The 22,171-nt window shown below is 34.0% G+C and overlaps 1 protein-coding gene across 3 annotated transcripts in view; it reads right to left on the reverse strand.

The window, feature by feature from the left end:
* The window catches only part of LOC128555677 (serine-rich adhesin for platelets-like), a 44,070-nt gene that overhangs the window by 16,178 nt on the left and 5,721 nt on the right, over positions 1-22,171 (reverse strand). For 2 of the 3 annotated variants that reach the window (XM_053538757.1, XM_053538759.1), the window contains exons 2-13: positions 21,272-21,432; positions 18,758-19,001; positions 15,574-16,445; positions 14,746-14,965; positions 13,496-14,460; positions 12,795-13,014; positions 11,516-12,396; positions 10,944-11,163; positions 9,490-10,388; positions 8,504-8,747; positions 6,311-6,433; positions 4,993-5,103 (exon numbers count right to left, since the gene is read on the reverse strand). In XM_053538757.1, coding sequence (XP_053394732.1) covers positions 4,993-5,103; positions 6,311-6,433; positions 8,504-8,747; positions 9,490-10,388; positions 10,944-11,163; positions 11,516-12,396; positions 12,795-13,014; positions 13,496-14,460; positions 14,746-14,965; positions 15,574-16,445; positions 18,758-19,001; positions 21,272-21,432 — 5,160 coding nt within the window. The remainder of the gene's footprint in view (positions 1-4,992; positions 5,104-6,310; positions 6,434-8,503; positions 8,748-9,489; positions 10,389-10,943; positions 11,164-11,515; positions 12,397-12,794; positions 13,015-13,495; positions 14,461-14,745; positions 14,966-15,573; positions 16,446-18,757; positions 19,002-21,271; positions 21,433-22,171) is intronic. The other variant, XM_053538758.1, reaches the window with a different exon arrangement.

A 22,171-nucleotide genomic window follows, 5' to 3' on the forward strand; every position in this document is an offset into this window, starting at 1 on the left:
CATATGTTCAAATTTTGCGGTTTAAACAGCAATATGACATTTCGACCAAGTATCTCGAAGTTTTGAGTCAATACAAAACGCACCTGAAACTAACGCTCAATCGAACCTTTATGAACATGAAAGTAAATTTAAAACTGCTCTATACATGTTACTCACACAGCTCTTGCATTGCTGCCTATCAGAGATAAATATGTAAAACTAGTGCTGTTTTAGAAAACTCTATATAAAGTAATAAAATAATTGTTAGGTCAAAGGGAACTAATTCGAACTTCATAAAAATGAATAGCTTTTTATAAAATTTGATTCATTCAGTCAAACTGATTAAGAATGGATTCCTATAGTGTTCACTGGTGTGATTTTTTTATTACTGAGTTCAAATGTGTCTATTTGTTATTAGGCATATCAAAACACTATGATTTTTTTTGTTCTCTTTTCTTATTCGGTCAAGGCATTGATTTCTCCAAGTAGCTTTCATAGCGGTACATTGGACGATATAAACAAGAAACAAAACGAGTTGGACTCTTTATTAAGATCGATGAAAAAGGCCAAAAATGAGCAACGCGACACAGAAACAGAGTTAAGGGAAGAAATCACTGATTTAAAGTGCCGAAGTATGCGGGACAACCTCCTGTTCTTTAAGCTACCGGAAGAAAGGGACGAGAACTGTGAGCATAAAGTTTTGGATTTTATTGAAAACCAGATGAAAGTTGAAAACGCGAAACGGGATATAAAACTCCACCGTGCTCACAGATTGGGTGTATATAAAAGTTCTAAAGTTCGTCCTATTGTCGCAAAATTCGCTTACTTTCCGGACAGGGAGAAAGTAAGAACGGCGTCGAAATCGCTCTCGGGAACACCGTATGGCGTCGGAGAGCAATTCCCGAAAGAGGTGGTTGAAACCAGACGGAAGCTCGTGCCAATTATGAAAAAGGCTAGGGATGAGGGTAAAGAAGCATACCTTAAAATGGATAAGCTTTACATTAATAAGCAGTTATACAGCGTCAATACATAGGACTCACAGGAGAGGGCCCTCAAATGTTTATCGTGGAACGTAGAGGGACTTTCCATTGCAAAACGATCTTCAGATGACTTCCTTAATATTATTAGTGAAAATGACATTGTTTGCCTGAGTGAAACTTGGACAAACAGAACTTCTCAAATCGATCTGAGTGGATATGATAAACCTATTCATTCATATAGGCGGTTTCAGCACAGGCGTGCCAAACGCTCTAGCGGGGGGTTAATTATATATATTAAAAACTCTGTTAGAAAAGGCGTTAAATTAGTGAAAAATGAAATAGACTGTCTCGTCTGGCTAAAACTGGACAAAACATTTTTTTGTATGGAAAATGACATTTATTTAGCGGCGGTATATATTGCACCCGAAAACTCTCCAATCCACGATAGGTACGATATAGATATTTACAGCCAATTAGAAAATGATATAAATTTCTTTAGTAATAAGGGGAAAATTTTCATTACTGGTGATACAAATTCACGAATTGCTCGTTAAGCCGATTTTATTGATCATGACAGAAATTTAGGACATTCTGATATCTATACCGTTGACGCACGATTGCCCCGGGCGTCATGTGATTTTGGTTCAAACCGCTACGGTGAATGTTTACTTGATCTTTGTAAGTCTACAAATATACGTGTTGTTAACGGTAGATCGTATAAGGACAAAGGCATAGGTAAAATAACATGCACGACATATAACGGAAAGCGTGGTGGACTATTTATTAACGGCACAACCGAATTTTGAAGATTTGACAGATTTCTGTGTGCAAGATTTTAATGAGTTTTCGAATCATGCCCCATTATCGTTTTCATTTAGGATTTTTTCAATACGAGATACTGTGAGCAATGAGCCCAGAATATTCTATAGATGGAAGCCAGAACAAAGAGACGCTTTCGTAAATGATATATCCTCTAGTATACAAAATCTTGAATCAACTTTAATTGATCAAATAAATAATGGTGAGAGCTCAGACAATGTAACAAAGACATTTACAGACTTCTTAAATGATAAAGGTAGGCCTTACTTCGAAAAAAGGTCTGCCGCACGTGGGAGCTATTTTTTGCATAATGATACGCATATTAAAAAATGGTTTAGTGATGAATGTAGAATGAAGCGTGAGGTGTATTTAAAGGCATTGTATGATTTTAATTTAAATAAAACTGACATTACTAGGAGTGACCTATATGGAAAAAAACGAGATTATAAAAGTACGTGCAAAAAATGTAAACGAAATTATCATAGAAACCTTGGTAGGAAAATGAATGAAATGAGAAGAAAGAGCCCGCGGGAATTTTGGAAAATATTTAAAAAGAAACCAGGTAGCCCAAATGGTGAAAATATAAGCATCGATGAATTCTATGAACACTTCAAAAATTTGTCCAGTAATACAACTGTGAATGAAAATGCGGAGTGTAACGAGTTTTTATCGCAGTTTAATAGTGAAGACCATGGAAGTTCGTTTGTTGAACTTGATCAACCAATCACGAGGGAGGAAATATTCTCAGCAACTAAGCGGTTAGGTTGTAATAAGTCTTGTTCACTTGATAATGTTTTATATGAATATTTTAAAGAAAGCATCAACATAACTGTACACTCTATTGAATTATTGTTTAATCATATTTTGAATACAAAGGTATATCCACGTAGCTGGTCGACAGGATTAATTATTCCCTTGTACAAAAAAGGCGATTCTGCGGACCCAAATAATATAGAGGAATTCCCTGACAAGTTGTTTTGCTAAATTATTCACTGTCATTATAAATGAGCGACTGAAACGCTGGCCGAGAAAACGGATAATTTGACTGATGCACAGTTCGGGTTTAAACAGAACTATGGTACTGTCGATCCTATTTTTATATTGAATGCTTTAATTGAAAAGCAAATCAGAAATAAAAACAAATTGATGTGTTGCTTTGTGGATTATAAAAAAGCTTATGATTTTATAGACAGAAATTGTTTATGGTACAAATTGATAAAGTCGGGTATAGATGGGGAAATTGTTGTCGATTATACGCTCTATGTACGATGATGTGAAACTTTGTGTAAGGCATATAAATAGCTTATCAGATTTTTTCAGTTGTGAAATTGTCTCTTTCAAGGGGAAATAACTTCGCCTATAATGTTTTCCTTGTTTTTGAATGATATTGAATTGTATTTACAAGAAGATTTGAATGGCGGTATAACGCTTGATCAAATATCTATTTATCTGTTGTTATTTGCTGATGATGCTGTCTTGTTTTCCGAAACAAAAGAAGGGTTACAAAATGCTCTTGACAACCTAGAAACATATTGTAAAAAATGGAATCTCACGGTTAATATTGACAAAACAAAAATAGTTGTTTTCAGAAAAGGTGGAAAACTAATAGAGAATTCAAATGGACATATGATGGTAAAGATATTGAAATAGTTCAGAACTTTAATTATTTGGGTATTGTTTTTTCAAGTGGTGGTTCGTTTATACCAGCAACAAATACACTTAGTGGTAAAGGCCTAAGGGCAATGAATTCATTGTTCAACATTACAAAAGAGTTAGATGCCAACGTAGAAATAATGTTAAATCTTTTTGATGCTTATGTTTTATCAATTTTAAATTATAGCTGTGAAGTATGGGGCTTTGCTAAAGCAGAAAATATTGAACGTGTGCATAAAAAATTTTGTAAATGGTTACTGAATGTTAAATTGTCTACGAACACATTGTCATTGTACTCAGAACTAGGTAGATTTCCACTGTATATTGAAAGGTATGTAAGGATAGCTAAATACTGGTTAAAATTACATGGAAAAAGAGTCAAAACTGTATTTTGTCATCGATTGTACAAAGTCAAAGAAATGATATCATAAGTAACCAAGCTGTTGTAAACTGGACTTCCAAAGTTCGGGATATGTTACAAAATGCAGGTTTCCTAGATGTATGGTTGTTTCCAGAATCAGTTATCATAAATCAGTTCATTCCATTGTTTAGATTACGACTTCGTGATATTTATATTACACAGTGGCGTGCTGGTATGGAACTATCTTCATCGCTACAAATTTATAGAGAATTGAAAAGTTGTTACGAAAAATCGAAATATTTTAGTGTATTAGAAAATGTTAAACATCGAAATATGTTAGCCAAAATAAGGTTGAGTTCTCATAGGCTATTTATTGAAACAGGAAGACACAGAGGTATATGTAGAAGCCAAAGAATATGCACATTATGCAATATGGGTGACATAGAGGATGAATTTCATTTTATATTGATATGTCCGTTGTATAATGATTTGAGAAATATGTTTATTTCAAGGTACTTTACTACTAATCCTAGTGTTCATAAATTTATACAATTGTTAAACGAAGATAAAAAATCAGTACTGCAAAAGTTAGCACTATTTTGTATTAGAGCCTTTGAAAGACGCGACAATGAATTAGATTAATGTTTCTTTATTACTATATGACTTTGTTATATTGTGTTATTGACATGCTATGGTCCCTTTATTTCTATTATTATTATCATGTATTCGCTCTCTCTCAACGCATGCATTGTTATGTACATGTATAAAACATGTTGTTATGACGATGAGTATTGTGCTCAAGTCTAAATAAACCATATGTTCTGTTCTGTTCTGTTCTGTTTCATATCTCTTTTTGATATCAGTTAATGTCTAGCGTTATTACAAATAACTAAACAGAAGATAAACTGTGAATAATAATTCAAATATATTGAATTCATGAGGATACATAGTCTTTAAAATTATTTGTTGGCGACTCTTAGCTAAAGATAAAGACGTTTTTCTTCACTGTTTATGACTTCCTAAAAGCTCATTTAAAACGAACTAAGCTTTAAAGCTTAATTAAAAAACATTCTGTACGCTTATAAATGTAAAACGTAAGCATACGTCGAAATTTCTGGATTCCATGCACTCTTTATTATATTTTACACCAAAAATTAACATCTCTAGACCCTTAGCTTTGAAATGGTAAGCTAATATTACCACAGCCTTGTTCATCTGTGCCATATGAACATTGTTGGATTCCATCACAGCGATTTGCCATACTTAGACAAACACCATCTCCACATTGTAGCTGGTCATCTAGACACTTTGCTGCAATAGAAGATATGTACACATTTATACTACTAAGTGAAAAAAGACTGCATTATATATCGTTCTCATCCAATGGAGGTACATAAATGTTTGTGCGAATTGTGTATGAATACCCGTTGAAATAAGAGACTTCCAAACTTGATAAAATAGGAGAGAACATTTTTCTAATTAAGTATTGACATACCACTACTAAATGCTAACAGGTATCGCACAGAATTAAACTAACAAAAATAGTATAAGATCACGTCCATATACAACTTTTATGATGCAAACAGAAATTCCTTGAGGACCGAGAGATAACACTTTTACGTCTTGAATTCGATTTTCAGGCGCGTAATTTCCATTTTAAAACTGTACTACTTCTTTTCGTATATATTTTGTTTTGACCTAGAATGCTAATGGCTAAAAATAAAAACGCCATAATACTCAGCGAAACGTACAGATTTGTCTGAAGTACCGGTGACATAGGAGTTACACCTAATAACATTTGTGACCTAATATTAAGGCTAATTTAACCTGAAAAGAATATATATGTATATTTCTAACACAGTCCTAGATATTAAAAAGCTATAAGTAATAAAAATTCCGATAAAATCAAATATCCACCTTCCAATATGATCTTTAGACTTTCACCTACTTATTTTTGAAAAAGGTAAAAAAAGGCAATTTAACAGTTCAGTATCAATGTTAGTTTGTAAGGTAACAAAACTGAAAAAAGAACTTTTTTGTCTAAATTCGGGCAACTTCACGTGAATTTACTCATATGAATCATGTTATGCTTAATGTCTACGTGCAGAGCTATAAATCAGGCGGTCTTTTTGTTAACCAATTTGCATTTTTTTAACAATTCATAAACAAATACTTCATTTTACAAAGCAAAATGTTCTCCACACTTGAGAAATTAATCTAAATATAACATTACTTCAAGGCAATAAAATCTAGAGTAATAAATGTTAAATGAGTTTACTGGTTTACTTCTGAATATGAATTTTTGAACACGCGACCTGAACATGTACATATATTATAATCATACTTAATAAACGTAATAAATCTGTCTATATTAATATTTTAAAGGTTGTTTAACTTTTAAAATGCAGTTAAACATTTTGAGTATCTGATCATGTTCAATCGCTATGAACTATGTACGAAACTGCAGAAACACTGTATGATTTTAAAAGTTTTTAACTTGCAACGAAATGAAACTTACGGCAGTACATTTCATCCGTATTGTCGTTGCAATCTATACTGTCATCACACCACCACTCCACCGGTATACATACACCGCTTGATGCACATGGAATCTTCCCCGGTGGACACGAGTGTGTCATACCTAAAATATAGCAAAGCGCTAGGTACAAAAGTAGATTCCCTGGAAGTATTAAGCACAACAAACACAGCAAAAGCCTTACATCGCAAAGCAGGTCAACCACAAATAGCAACTGTAGAGGAAAGCTATAGCAGAGGGAGCATTGTGTAAAGGAGAGGGGAGGGTGTAAAGCAAAATAAAAGGGGGTAAATAAGAAGGGGACATAAAAAGTGGAGATCATAAAAAGGGACAAGAATGAGGTGATGTAACACCAGCAGCATACAAGTCAATAAACATAACAAATAAACACAAACGAACAAAAATCAAGTTCAAAATAGGAGCACCGTCTTGAAACGGTGAATCTTGAATCTTTATCTATATAAAGGAAACTGGGAACAGGGGCATCTATATGGCATGTCAAACGTTGCTAAATTATATATGTATATTATTATTATTGTATGTTTGTTGTTATTATTCAATGCCGTGTCATTCATATTCTAAACTTTGCTATTGTTATTGTATATGTCGTTATTGTTATGGTATGTTCGATATTCTTATGGTAAAAGTCATCATTGTTATTCTATGTTTCGTTATTGTTATTTTATCTTTGATATTGTTATTCAATGTCGTGTCATTCATATTCTAAGGCTTACCATTGTTATTGTATATGTCGTTATTCTAATTGTATGTTCGATATTCTTATGGTAAAAGTCATTATTGTTATTCTATTATTTCGTTATTGTTATTGTATCTTTGATATTGTTATTCAATGTCTTGTCATTCATATTCTAAGTGTTACCATTGTTATTCTATATGTCGTTATTCTTATTGTATGTTCGATATTCTTATTGTAAAAGACGTTATTGTTGTTGTATATTCATTATTGTTTTTGTAAGCTTGATATTCTTATTGTATGTGCGAATTCCCGCGATATAAATAGCACAGCATAGAATAAGAATGACACGTTTTGTAAATAGAATCATCAGATATTGAACAACAATGATGACTTTTACCATAAGAATATCGAACATACAATAAGAATAACGACATATACAGTAACAATGGTAAGACTATGAATGACAAGACATTGAATAACAATATCAAAGATACAATAACAATAACGAAATATAGAATAACAATAATGACTTTTAGAATATGAATGATAAGACATTGAATAACAATAACAAACATACAATAATAATACCATACATATATAATTAAGCAACGTTTGACATGCCATACATCTAAAGGCATTTACTTTCAACTAGTCAGACAGTCTTCAGACAAGACTGTCTAAATAAAATGAATCCACGCAGAGATAAGCTCTAACATTAGTCATATGCTACTATTTTCCTTAAAATCTGATTTTGTATTGGGTCTTAATTATAAATCTTCAAAAAAAAATTTGAGGACCTTCATTCGAAACTTGATATTACTTCAATAGATATCAATAGAATATATTTTTATATAGTTTAGGTAAAATTTAAGATTAAAGCAAAATATCGGATAATGTGTTATCCGCTAAAATTCTTCAAAGGTATTTTTGGAAAGGTCTTTTAAATCTTTAAACAGATACAACAAACTAATGCCTAGGTGACTTAAAGAAATAAGCTTGGGGTAACTCTGTATACCTATCATATAAAGTAGTCATTGTTTAAGAGAACAGCGCCACATATTTTGGTAAAACTGATTTGTTCTAATTTTACAACATTTGTATGGCAATGTAGTTAAACACCCTATCGCTGCATATAAAAGAGTATTAAAATAAATATCAAAATTCTTTGAAACATTCCCGCCAAGCAGGTAATACTGTAAAAAAAATCTTACATTTTTGGGGGTATAGAAGTTCATCCCAAATTTTAAAGGTACACTAGACCCAAATACTATATTTAAAAATATAAAAAATAGTACACTTGGTTTATGTTATGTTACGTTTTATTTGTTTCAGGTGTAAAACACCTTTCAAAAAAGGTATGTTGATGTACTTTCTTAATATATTAAAACAAGACAAACACATTTTAGCAATTACATTTTCATCAGTCGGTATGCTCCAACTTAAGTTACAGATATGACGCCTATGAAACTAGGTCTTACCGGAAACCGACTGGACTCTTATGAACTGGAATCTGAATCCTGCACGTTGTTGCATCGAGTCTGATTTGAATTCGACTAGAAGACTATTATTAGTTGAAAATGTCCCAGGAATATTGCTCCCACATAGATTTGCTAATATTTTTGGTGCTTCTCCGTTGTTTGATGTTTCATAAAATACTAAACTGTCAAATATACATCCATTACTACTCTCGATATCAAAATATTTGAATATAACCATTGTAACCTGCAAATATATAAAACATAATCTACAGGAAAATATTCTGTAACTTGAGCATAAAATGCATCCAAGCAAAAATAACCAAACTCGGTTAGATTGAGTTGGATCGTGAGAACTCACAAAGAAGTCTTATTCAGTGCATTGCAGATATAATCAGCTTAAAAGTGAGAGGTGTTAAAAAAGAAGTCTTAAAAGTGGGTTGCAGATATAATCAGCTTAGAGCCATATGTTCATATTATTACAGTCAGTTATCAAAAGCTTGCAAAATGAAAATATTTTATTTTAGTTGCCGAGTCTTTATAACTGGTGAACACAAAATCAAAAACCAACCTGCTGTATGCATTTAAGTGCAGAAAACCCTGCTATGTATACATTTAAGTGCAGAAAATTCTGCTATTTTTGCATTTAAGTGCAGAAAATCATGCTGTATATGTATTTAAATGGAGAAAATCCTGCTATATATGCATTTAAGTGGAGACAATCCTCCTATATATGTATATTATATACCTGCAGAAGACACTTCTACATGTGCATTTAAGTGCAGAAAAACCTGCATCGTTACACAACTGCTGTTATCTTCAAACAACTGCAGAAAATTTGCCTGTATCTGCTTAAAACTGCAGGAAATTCTTCTATATCTGCTTACTATCACAGAAAACCTTACTGCATCTCCATAAAACTGCAGAAAAAAAACTATTATATAGGCATTTTAAGTGCAGAAAATGATAATAAAACTGTCAATGAATACCTTATTTATTTCTCCTTTTATTACCCATTGACAGGTACTACCTGCTGGATACTCATCATTGTCATCAAATCCGGGTGAGCTGATATAACCAAACTCTTCATCCATAACTGCTGGCATCATCTCGAGAGAGCATGCGTCTTCAGGAGCGGCAGTAGAACTAGTAACAGAAGAGCCTGTTGGAGCAGACTCGGGAGTGTTAACGGTAGATGTTGAGAGCTCATATTTGTTCGAAGGCGTATTTGTTGGAGCTGAAGACAACGTTGTCTGTTTATTTTCAGCAGTTGATAAATAAGCGTCACTTTGGGTTGTTGGTTTCAGGGATGGAGATATTTCTGAAGCTGTTTCTTTGGAAGCAACACTAGATGGTTTTGTTGCTGTTGATCCGACGGGTGAGTTACTTTTTGCTCCTTTTGTCGTTGATATTAATGACTTTTCACTCGAAGAGAATGTATTTGTTTCGTTGCTTGTACTTTTTTGTGTGGTAGTTGTGAAATTTAACACTGCATTAGTAGATTCTGGATGCGTATTTTCTGGTGCAGATTTTAGTGTCGATTTTTTTGTATATGTAATAGTTGAGGATGGTGTATTTGTTTTAGTTGGAGTTTTGGTTGTTGTTTCACTCGCTGCAGACATTACACTATGTTCAGCTGTCGTCATCTCAGTTGAACCGGAAATGTCTGGTGTCATTAAAACTTCATCTTCTTTCATCAGAAATCCGCCAGAAACTGTGGTTGGTTCTTTAGCAATAGATGACGATGAAGATGACAATGTTGTTGAAAAATTCTCGGTGGCAGTAGATGTTGAGGGTGTGACGTGAATAGTTGAATCTGAGCTATTTTGTCTTGTACTTGACAAAGTGGTGGAATGTAATACTGGCTGAGTCTCGTCTTCCATAGAATCTAAAATGCAAGCATTAGTGTAAGCATCTAAACGTGACTTAAATTAAGTCAGGTTTACTGGTAATAATAACGTACTGAAATTATGACAGATCATGTAAATTTCAATTGATTTGAAAGTATGTGGAGACTTGGCGGGAAAATTAGATTAGAATACAAATCTGCTTTGAATGATAACAGTTCATCATATGGAAGACTGGAATATCATAGTCTAAAGTTATTAAGCATCTATTAAAGTGATATCATTATTTTTTCCTTTCTCGGCTTTAAAATTGTAGTGCACTTCAAAGTGCTTGTGGGAGCTGAGTAAGATTAATTTCAATTTTGTTTGCCTAAGATTCCGATGTACACATGATTTTTCTTTTGCGCTCCAAATAAAATAAGACAGAATGAAGGTTCTTCACCAAATTCCCTTTAGTTCCGGCATGAACAAAATAAAGTGTTGCTCTAAAATTATTGCAGTAGTTCTTGAATACTAGTCGTACTACCTATTACTTCATCGAGAGGGGTTTTCGTATATCTTCAGTCAATCATATGTTATATATTTACAAAACTTACTTGAATGAATAGTCAATTGCATCTCGAAACCACTTAATGGCACAATATGGTCCGAATGGAATACAATTTCTATTACATTTTCACTTGTAGTTAGATTTTCTGGAGAATGACTACCACACATGGTAATTGGAAGTTTGTCCCCAAATTTCAACTGTAGATAGTCCCATTCGCATTCAGGGTGATATTCAATATCAAACTTCGGAAATACGATATCGACATCCTGAAATCAGAAGGGTTATTTAGTCCGTATATGCTTTAGAAAAAATACAAGTAATATATAAGGAATTCTGACGCTGTTACAATAACTAATTTGAAATTCGCATTTGCAACATAAATCAATAGAAAATACCCAGAAAGCTTAAATGAGCTCCTGAAGTTAAACTTGCGTACTCTTGTTACGAAGATAAAAAGTAACAGCTTATGAAATAAGAATCGACAGTGACTAAAAACATAGAACAAATGGATACAAAAAAGGTTAAATATTAATCAACCTAAACAGTTTTTGATATATATATTTACTAATGATGCCATAATATTGCCAAGTTTATACATAAGAGAGACAGTGTACTCGCCAGATGCTGCTTATTATCTATAAATAACTCGCAGTATTTATCTACAGGATATCGTTCGCCGTCGTTGTCATCTTTCGGTGACCGAATGTCTATTTTACGCATATATAAGGCATCTAAACTGCTTTCCGCATACTCGCAAATAATGACATCTAAAGATTGAATGACTGTTGTTGACTTAGTTGATGTTGATATTGTTGGTGACGTATCAGACAAAGGTGTGTGCGTTGTTGCTGATGCTGTTTGAGGTTTTGTAGATATTTCTGTTTTCGCTGGCGGCAGCATTGTTGCCTTTGACGATGATAATACTGATGACAGTGACTGTGACGAAAGTGATGAGCCCTGAGGCTTTGTACTGAAAATACTTTTCGGTTGTTGGCTTGTAGAAGAATATTTAGTGTCTTGTAATGTCGATGTTGATGAGGGCCAAGATTCCCTTGACACAGGTGTTGATGCTTTTTCAGTTGATTCAGTTTTAGTTGCAGACGATGTGGCTTTCCATGATTGTGATGACTGTAATTTAGAGATTAAAATTGTAAAAACAGTTGATGTTGTAAACGTCTTAGTCGATAATCGTAAAGATGAACTTGTTGATTGTAATTGTGTCGTTGTTTTGAATGGTGTTTCTTCTTCTGTCTTTTGTGTTGATGAACCAAAGTCCGTTAACATTGTGTTTATAAATGTAGTATCTGTTCCTTTTGAAGAAGGGATGTCCGTCGATGAACTTTTATTTACAACAAAAGTAGTTTCCATTACACCATCTGTTACGACGTTTCCAGGAGTGGTAGCTTGTGATGACCTTTCATTAATAGATGAAGTTGCTTCTGTTGAACCTGTTTGCCTTTTAGTTTCGTTGCGTGAACTGGATTCTGTAGTCAAAGCATCTGCAATAACAAGAATGTTATCTAAGTTTTGTTTATACAATATGCAGTAACATTTTAAAGTAAATGTAATCGGCGACATGTTACTGATATCAGAGTTTTTCTTATAAACTTATTACAATATTTGGTAAAATTCTTTGAGAGATAATTTTACAAATGATGCAAATTTGAGTCATAATATAACTAAGAATACTTTGACAATATCGCAGACTCGCAGCTCAATCAATGTGCACAACCGCTCTATGCAAGAAACGGTCGGTGCTCTAACATTAAATTCTAGAACTTATATTAATCACTCTCGACACCTCATTCCTGATAGAATCCATCGCCACGAGGATACGAGAGAAAAGGCCAGTTTCCCTCTAACATTTATGAGATGTTATAGAGAAAATATATCTTACACGAACTTTTTGAAAATTCCATTTCAAATCCTTTCAACCGAATGATTTGGTCGGAGTGGAAAACAAGTTTTATCGTTTCTGCTTTCGTACTCCATGGGTCTGGTGTAGTTGTGCCACATAGACGGTATGGTGTTTCTTCTCCTTCTTTTATCTCCAGATAATCGTAACCACATCCATGACCATTTTCTATCTCAAAAAGTTTGAACTCTATTTCGATATCCTGAAAAGAGGAAGACAAAAATACGTTCATACACTATGTACTGTATTAGATCATTCAATTATGCATAATAAGTATTCTGTGTGTTCGTTTTTTGTATCCAATATTTGCAAACATGACAACTTAAGCGTTTATCAGTTCTGAGTATTTTAAAATCAGTTGTTATTGTCTGATTTTCAAGAGTTTGCATTAATTTCAAATGTACAGATAATAAGTTTGGGCTTACAATTATGTAAGTAAAATGCTGTTTTAATGCATCTGAAAGGAGTTACGTTATAAAAGACAAGATCAAAAAAATCATACAATGATGTTTCAAAATATATCTAAATATTTGGACACTGTGCAGGTAATGAAATGTCAGCATTTCAGATTTAGCACAGGCTCGATTCCCTTAAGTACCCAGTTGTGATTTTGAATGAACTTTGAGATATAAGTTACAAAAGAAAAAAGTAAATAATCATTAACTTTCAAGAAATAAACTGACCTGTAGTTGATGATTGTTTAGAGTCAAGGCACAGTGCTTATTAAGTGGATAATAATCTTTATTTTCTTCTTTCGGCGACAGTACAACTATTTTGTGTAAAGGCCCAATGTCTATACTGGGCGGAAAAACTTCACACATTACGACATCCATAGATAGCATAGATATTGCTGTCGTCGATAGTAACACTGTAGATGCTGTCGATGATATTTGTGATAATGATGTAGGTTTGACTGTTGCTGATGCTGTTTCTAGCGAAGTTGATGAAGACAAAGATAAGAATGATGTCACTGATGCTATTGTTGATGGTGTCGAAGACGCCGTTGATGATACAGAGGTTTGAGGTTTTGTTGATATTTCTGTTTTCGCTGGCGGCAGCATTGTTGCTTTTGACGATGATATTACTGATGACAGTGATTGTGACGAAAGTGATGAGCCCAGGGGCTTTGTACTGAAAATACTTTCCGGTAATTGGCTTGTAGAAGAATATTTAGTGTCTTTTAATGTCGATGTTGATGAGGGCCAAGATTCCTTTGACACAGATGTTGATGCTTTTTCATTTGATTCAGTTTTAACTGCAGATGATGTGGCTTTCCATGATTGTGATGACTGTAATTTAGAGATTAAAGTTGTAAATACAGTTGATTTTGTAAACGTTTTAGTTGATGATCTTAAAGATGAACTTGTTGATAATGACTGTGTCGTTGTTATGGATGACGTTGCTTCTTCTGTCTTTTGTGTAGATGAAGTGAAAGCCGGTAACGTTGTCTTTGTAAATGATGCATCTGTTCCTTTTGAGGAAGGAATGTCCGTCGATGAACTTTCATTTACAACAAAAGTAGTTTCCTTTGCACCATCTGTTCCGTTTCCAGGAGCGGTGGCTTGTGATGACCTTTCATTAATAGAAGAAGTTGCTTCTGTTTGTCCTGCAGTTTCGTTGAGTGAACTGTATTTTGTAGTCAAAGCATCTGCAATAGTAAGAATTCTATCAAAGTTATGTTTTCACAATATGCAATATGCAATAACATTTTAAACTAAATGCATTCGGTGTCATGTGACATATATAAGAGTTCTTTTCATAAGATTGACAATATTTGGTAAAATTTATGTGAGGGACGACTTGACAAATGATCATAATGTATCTTATATTGTTTTATCAATAACAAAGACTCCTTGCTCAATCAATGTGTACAACCACTCTATCTCAGAGATGTTCACATTTATAAGACCCTGCAGAAGAAAATGTTTCTTACACGATAGTTTTGTAAATTCCATTTCAAATCCTTTAAACCGAATGAATTGGTCGGAATGGAAAACAAGTTTTATCGTTTCTGCTTTCGTACTCCATGGGTCTGGTATAGTTGTGCCACATAGACGGTATGGTGTTTCTTCTCCTTCTTTTATCTCCAGATAATCGTAGCCACATCCATGACTATTTTCTATCTCAAAATGTTTGAACTCTATGTCCATATCCTGAGGAGAGGAAGACATAAAGACATACATACAAATGTTCTAAATTAGATTGTTCAATTATGTGTAACAACTATCATGTACAATCTTTTTGGCTGTCTAGACAAAAGGAGGGAATCTTTTATTTTATTAACATTATGGCTGAATTCTTTTTGAGATTAGTACATTTTTAAGTCAGTCGATTACGCCATAATTTCAAGGATTTTACTCTTATTTCTAAATGTTTGAATAATCAGTCTGAGATTATAACTGTGTAAGTGAAAAAAAAACTAAATTTGGCTCTAAAAATGGTATCTTTCGAGTGTCCTTTACATTTAAAAGAGATAGATAAATGTCTACACATAACTTATGTATTTTAATACTGTATTACAATACTTGTCTAGCATTTGAACTTATTCTAACGAAAAACGACAAAATGTATACTTCGATACAACTTAAAAGTGTTACATTATTGAAGACTTAATTCATAAAAATCACACAATGAGTGTTCAAGTTTTTATCTCGGTGCCATTACTTAAAACAAAATAAACATGGTTATGAATTTGAACAAATTTTGGCTGATTACAAAGGCAAAAACTTAAGAATGATTAACTTTTAAGAAATGAACTGACCTGTAATTGAGGATTGTTTAGAGTCAAGGCACAGTGCTTATTACGAGGATAGTAATCTCCATTTTCATCTTTCGGCGACAATACCACTACTTTGTGTACAGGTCCAATATCTATACTTGACGGAATAAATTCACACATTACGACATCCATAGATAGCATAGATGTTGCTGCTGTTGATTTCGACTGTCCTGGCAATGATGATGATGTTCTGGATGATGATATTTGTGGTGGTGGTGATGTTGATGATGACGCCGACGACGATGACGATGATGATGATGATGTTTCTGGTGGTGGTGGTGGTGATGGCGACAATAACGATGATGATGATGATGATGTTTGTGGTGGTAGTGGTTGTGGTGACGACGATGATGATGATGAAAACAACGATAGTGATGGTGGTGTTTGTGGTTGTGAGGCTGTCAATGATGACTTTTGAGACGTATTATCTAATGTTGCACTTGAGCTGAAAATGTTGTGCTGTGGTGTACTTGATGATGAACTGATTTCAATCGTTTTTGAAAAACTTGTAAAAGCATTGGATGTCGATGCACTTGATGTAGAAACACTGGATCTGGAGGCATCGGATTTGGAGCCACTTGATGTAGAGGCACTGGATGTAGCGTCGCTTGATGGAGAGGCACTGGATGTGGAGGCACTGGATGTGGACACACTGGATGTGGAGTCACTGGATGCGGAGGCGCTGAATGTGGAGGCACTGGATGTAGACACACTGGATGTGGAAGAGCTTGATGTGGAGGCCCTGGATGTAGACACACTTGATGTGGAGGCGCTGGAAGTGGAGACACTGGATGTAGACACACTTGATGTGGAGGCAGTAGATGTTGAAATGAGAGTCTTGTTGTCTGAAGAATCTGCGGTCAAATTTGATAAAATGACAATCAACTCGTTTTAAAAGTGAAATGTAATTTTCTCTGTATCTGTGTTATATAACCATTTTTGTGCCTTCTAACATCTTTTTGAGTTAATGGATATTACAGTTACAATAGTACAAAATATATTTTACTTTGAAATAATTTCAGATCACTTTCACTGGTCACAAATAATAGCATTTAATTTCGTTTAAATTCAATCCTATAACTGTTCAAGAGACACTCGTATTATAGGTCAGTCTAGGACTTAAGTTCAGTTAAACACCTCTACGTTTCCCCCAATGGTTAGAAAATAGTATAGAAAGTTTACATATGAAAATATATAAAAGAAAGTGTGAAATGTAAATATGTGGAAGGCTTTGTAAATAACCTTCTGACCGTTGCAACAACTGTTATGTTGAAAGCGCTAATCTTTCATCCATTTGATTGAAAGTAATCGTATTTAGAAAACCTACGTGGTGCAACAAAACAGTATCGAATTATAATGTCCTTAGGGTCATTTGACATTATTTAAGACAGTATGAGCCTGTAAGAGCTTTACCTTCAGTTCTCTCCTATTGAAATATGAACTTTTTAAACACATTCATATCATAGAATATAACTGGTATTATTTTAAAAATGGTCATTAATCAATTTTATGACAGACATATCTTATTTTTCTTCGTCTCTAATTCTCAATTAAAATGAATCTGATTTAATTGATGTGAGTTCTAATTAAGTCCTCAGTAGGCTTCGAGAAACTGTCTACAGCTTACCACACTTGTATTCAATAAATTTCTAATACCATTTCAATATTAACAGGTACGGTCAATGAAAGTACAGACTGTCACAAAACTGATGACTTACAGAATTTAGGACTGAAGAATTTGTGCACTTAAATACGGAGAGGAAGCGAACGCTTTATATTGTCACAATTTAGATATGGTATTTAGTCAATATGTATAGAAAATTTCCATGTACTTGGGAGAAGCTCCTGACGCTAGACTTTGTAAATTTATACTGAAAACTGTAGAATATGAGATACACTTTGTTTCTAGAGTGTTCAGGCTACGATGATGTTAGTAGTTCCATTTTTGCTGACATTCTGAACGCTGCTAATGTTAAAATTTTGAAGAAAGACGATGGGCCATTTTTAAGTAATTATGCACGAAAATTTGCAAAATATTTACCCAGGACATACCTGAAACGTCGTACATCTATGTTTCATAGTTAGTCGTCCATGTATATAATATGCATGTGCATGTCTGCCAGTGCGTGAGTGTTTGTGCCCGTAAGTGTGTGCATGCTCAAGTTTCTGTTCGTATATAAATTATATAGTATGTATGTTCGAATATTTTTAGGTTAAGTGTTAAAATTCTAATATTAATACGATGTAGTGTGAATTATACATAATATATTTAACCTGTCATTTCATATAGATAAATAGATTTGCTAGTTAATGTGTTATTCTTCATAGAGCATATGCGATATATGATAACTAAAATCGATGTCGTTAATATTTTTTTTTTCTGAAAATAAACGGGGTTACCCTTTTTGGGACCTGAAAAAAATCATTCTTATAGTGTTAATTATGCCTAAATTCCATTATGAACGAGCTTACGGTTTATATCTCGTACTAGTGTACGGTAACATACAGGCCCACTGGGGCCGGTTGCTAATGTTGCCATTGTTATCAGTCTTTATAAATGTGCATACCATGCACATACCACTGCAAATACATAGTCTTGAATAATATATTTGATAAATAACCATTTTGTTGTTGACTGTTAATGTACGCTTGATTCTCGGGCTGTGTAGTTTGGGAAGATACATTTATTCCATTCATGCCCATTCTCGCATACCAGAGGTCTATCACTGGGACTTTGACGAACCTCTGATGGATCAGAATGATATGAAGCGTGACAAAGTCCTAAAGAATATTTTGATAATATCTAAAGTAAACCAGATTTGAACTTTAACAATGTTAAGATCTACAGATCAATGCATCCGAAGAATAATTCATACGGTTTGTCTAATACGATAATGACGCAATAAGAAAACGAATGAATGCCTCTTTTTGTGCAAATATTCAATCAGTGTTTTGCTTATAGAAAGAGAACGTCCTTGTAAACTTAATTTATTAAGAGAACAGTGAACCGCATAGTCTCTTCATTCACCCATGTGTCGTCTATAATATTGAGATTATATATGATTTAAGTACATTAATGAAAAGCATGAAATTTTTAATTATGATTGACTGGATTAAAAAAAAAGTGACGAGATGAAATTTGTTGTTGATCATTAAAGGTGGTTACCTGGTATTGCGATAGCATGAGCTTTGAATCCGCGTTTGTTGATATACCAATCAGAGGTGAACATCATGCATATAGGAGAACTATCGAAATCGAACGTGTTTGCTTGCAAGGGGCCGCAGAGGACGACATCCCAGGTCTGAAAAGCTGTCAAGTGTTCACATTTGGAACGAACAAGGCTGACGTTGTCCCAGGCACAATTTGGATGATATTCTATGTCGAAATCTTCGAACACAACCTTTATCTTCTGCAGAACAAAAAAAAAAAAAACAGAAAATAATAAACACTCACAAACATGCATTGAATAAAAGACTGGCACGTCGGCACGTCTCAAAATCACGAAAACATGTAAATAAATATCAAAAATATTTTATAAATTTTTATCGAGGCCAGCGTTGAAGGTTTTCTGTAAAATAAATTAATAAAGGCAATGAGAAGAAACAAGTAAAAGAAACAAGTAAAACGTTACAGAAATTCAATGTCAATTCGTTCTAGTTTTAGGTTTCCTTCTCTCACTGCTTTAGTCAAATAAGAGAGGTCATCATTTCAATACTCAACATTAGATTTATAATTTTGAATTTAAACGGAGGTTACAATAAAATCTCCGTAACACAGCCTTCCTGTACGATTTTACAGCTGTAAAATAGTTTTTATAAGCACTCTTTTCGGCAACATTAAGGCCCCTGGCTTGTATCAAGTCACATGTATAAGTCTTAGATTACATAATTTGCAATCATTCTTGCCAAGAAATATATATAGGCCTAAGTAACGTTATATTGAATCACGGAAATAAAAACTATTTTAAAAATCCCTATGGATATTTATTTGATATAGCTGTGAAATAGGTTTCAATAATCCATTTTTTTAATTACATGACTATAAGATTTACGGGGTATAATGAAATCGATAAAAAAGAGGCAATATCTGGTGGTGTGTAACCAAATTGAACTTGGCTTTATTTCATAATCATATATACCTATATACTAAAAATGAATTCAAGTCATTCATACTTTCATAAAATATCGAACAGACATAGACATTTTGCTGCAAAATTTTATGTCAGAAAAGGACCACAGTTGTGCTAAAAAGTGATGCATTGTAAGTAAAGAGCTTGTCCTACATTTTACGATCTTGAAAGAACTTCAGACATCGTACATGTATATCACTTCATAAACTTTGTTAACGGACGTATAAACATTTGTCTACTTTAGATCCCCTAAGATTGCTACATCAAACAAGCAAATTCAATGAATTGGTATCCCCCGCCGAAATGATTTTTGGTGAGGAATGGCAAAAAAATATATCCGGCAAAAAGTTAAGGATGTTACTAAGAAGCAAATAATATCAATAGTCAAAATCAATTTAACAGAAAATGAATGTTTTTTTCGGTTGGGGGGGGTGGGGGGGGGGGGGGGCAGCGGAGTTGACCCGGTGAGGGTACACAACATCACATGTTGATTATAAATATTGATGGAAAATTAAAAATTAAAAAAGAAATATATAAAAAAAAATGGGGGATGCATGATCGGGGTGGTGGGCATGACTCAACGGGGTGGAGGAGTGAGGTGGGGGAACAGTACAACTTTGCATGTTGATAAATATTCATGGAAGGTTTGAAAAAAAATTAATAAAAAGGACTGATTTTTTTATGGGGGGGCCGGGGGGAGAGGTGGGGTGTGACCAAGGCAAGGTGGTGACCAGGTGTGGGTACACATCTTCACATGTTTATAATAAATGTCCATGAAAAAGAATGAAATAATTGGTTGGTTTGTTATGTACTAATCAGAAGATTTTTAAACAATTAAAGGGCAATAACTCTAAGGAAAATGGACCAATTAAAAAACCAATGACAGGCATCATCGAAGTATGTTGGTTCATATTTATTTCAAGTTTCATGAAATTCTACCAGCATGTTACTGAGAAATGGCTGACGACGTGGATTTTTCATTTAATCAATGGAAATAACTCTGAGGGAAATTGACCAATCAAAAAAAAAATTGACGGGCATCATCGCAGTATGTTGGTGCATGTTTATTTCAAGTTTTATGAAATTCTACCTGATAGTTACTGAGAAATGGCTGCGGACGAACATTTTTCATTAAATCAAGGGCAATAACTCTAAGGGAAATTGACCAATTCAAAAAAACCTGACGGGCATCATCGCAGTATGTTGTTATTTCAAGTTTCATGAAATTCTACCTGCTAGTTACTGAGAAATGGCTGCGTACGGACGCACTGACGGACGGACAACGCCATTTCAATACCCCCCCCCCCCCCCCTCCCGATTTCATCGGCGGGGGACAGCAATACAGTGTTTTGCTTTGCTCGCGCTCTTGATATTGCCTACCCCGCGTTCAGTCTGTTAGATACCTTTGTATGAAGTACACACACAACTTTCTTTTTTTCATCATAATTTAATGCATTTTCTGAATGAGTGGCATTTCAAATATTTCTTTGTAAGCCTTGCACAGTGTGCGTATAATTAAAGACAGTTCAAATATTTCTTTGTCGGCTTACCATTGCATGAGGTGCGTATAGTTCCCAAAACTTCTCCGTATCATAAGGATAACTCCCATTTTCATAACCGGGCGAGATGATGTTGACGCCTTCTGTGAAGTTAACGTCCAGTCGGTCTTTAACCTTCACGGGTATTTCGCGGGAAAAGCGTATGCATGTTACTGTAACAGAAAACAGTATGTTTATTTACAAATCGTAATTTTCAGACTTTTTTTCCTGGCGACAAAACAATGGTTTACGTAAAAAAACTTTCAAGTATCGTACTTTACGAGTATTGTATAATGACTTTCCAGAAACCCGTGCGATTTTGCACACGTGTCATACATTCTCCAGCGAAGGAAAGTTTACTGCATTCCTTTTTTCAAATATCTTCCTTCTTATCTTACAGTGTTGACATTTTCTAACTTGTAAATAATTTTGAAAACATAATTTGTGAAAAAGTACGATATTTTATCACAATTTGTACTTCCTCATTATTGTGCACTGGAATGCATTTTGTTTACCAAGTTTCACCTGTCTGATCGGCATATAATCATTTTTAACGAACATGTGTTAGTACTTTTTACATCTTCAGTTTTTAACAACATTCATTTTATTGCAGATTATTGTATATAAGATTTAACCCTTAGCCTGCTGGCGGCAGATGATTCTGCCTTTGCGACCAGTGCAGACCAAGATCAGCCTGCACATCCGTGCAGTCTGATCATGGTCTGCACTGTTCGCTATTCAGTCAGTAAATTTTCAGTGAAAACCCCTTTGAGTAATAAGTGGTACTGTCCAAATTGAAAGATGGACCAGTCCATTACAGAAATATAGCAGGTTAAGGGTTAAAAGAAATACGCAGTCTTTCATACTGTTGTTATTTTTGTTGTACATCATTAATAAATTTTGACTCTTCTT

Source organism: Mercenaria mercenaria, chromosome 3, assembly GCF_021730395.1.
Source record: "Mercenaria mercenaria strain notata chromosome 3, MADL_Memer_1, whole genome shotgun sequence".
Classification (NCBI taxonomy): domain Eukaryota; kingdom Metazoa; phylum Mollusca; class Bivalvia; order Venerida; family Veneridae; genus Mercenaria; species Mercenaria mercenaria.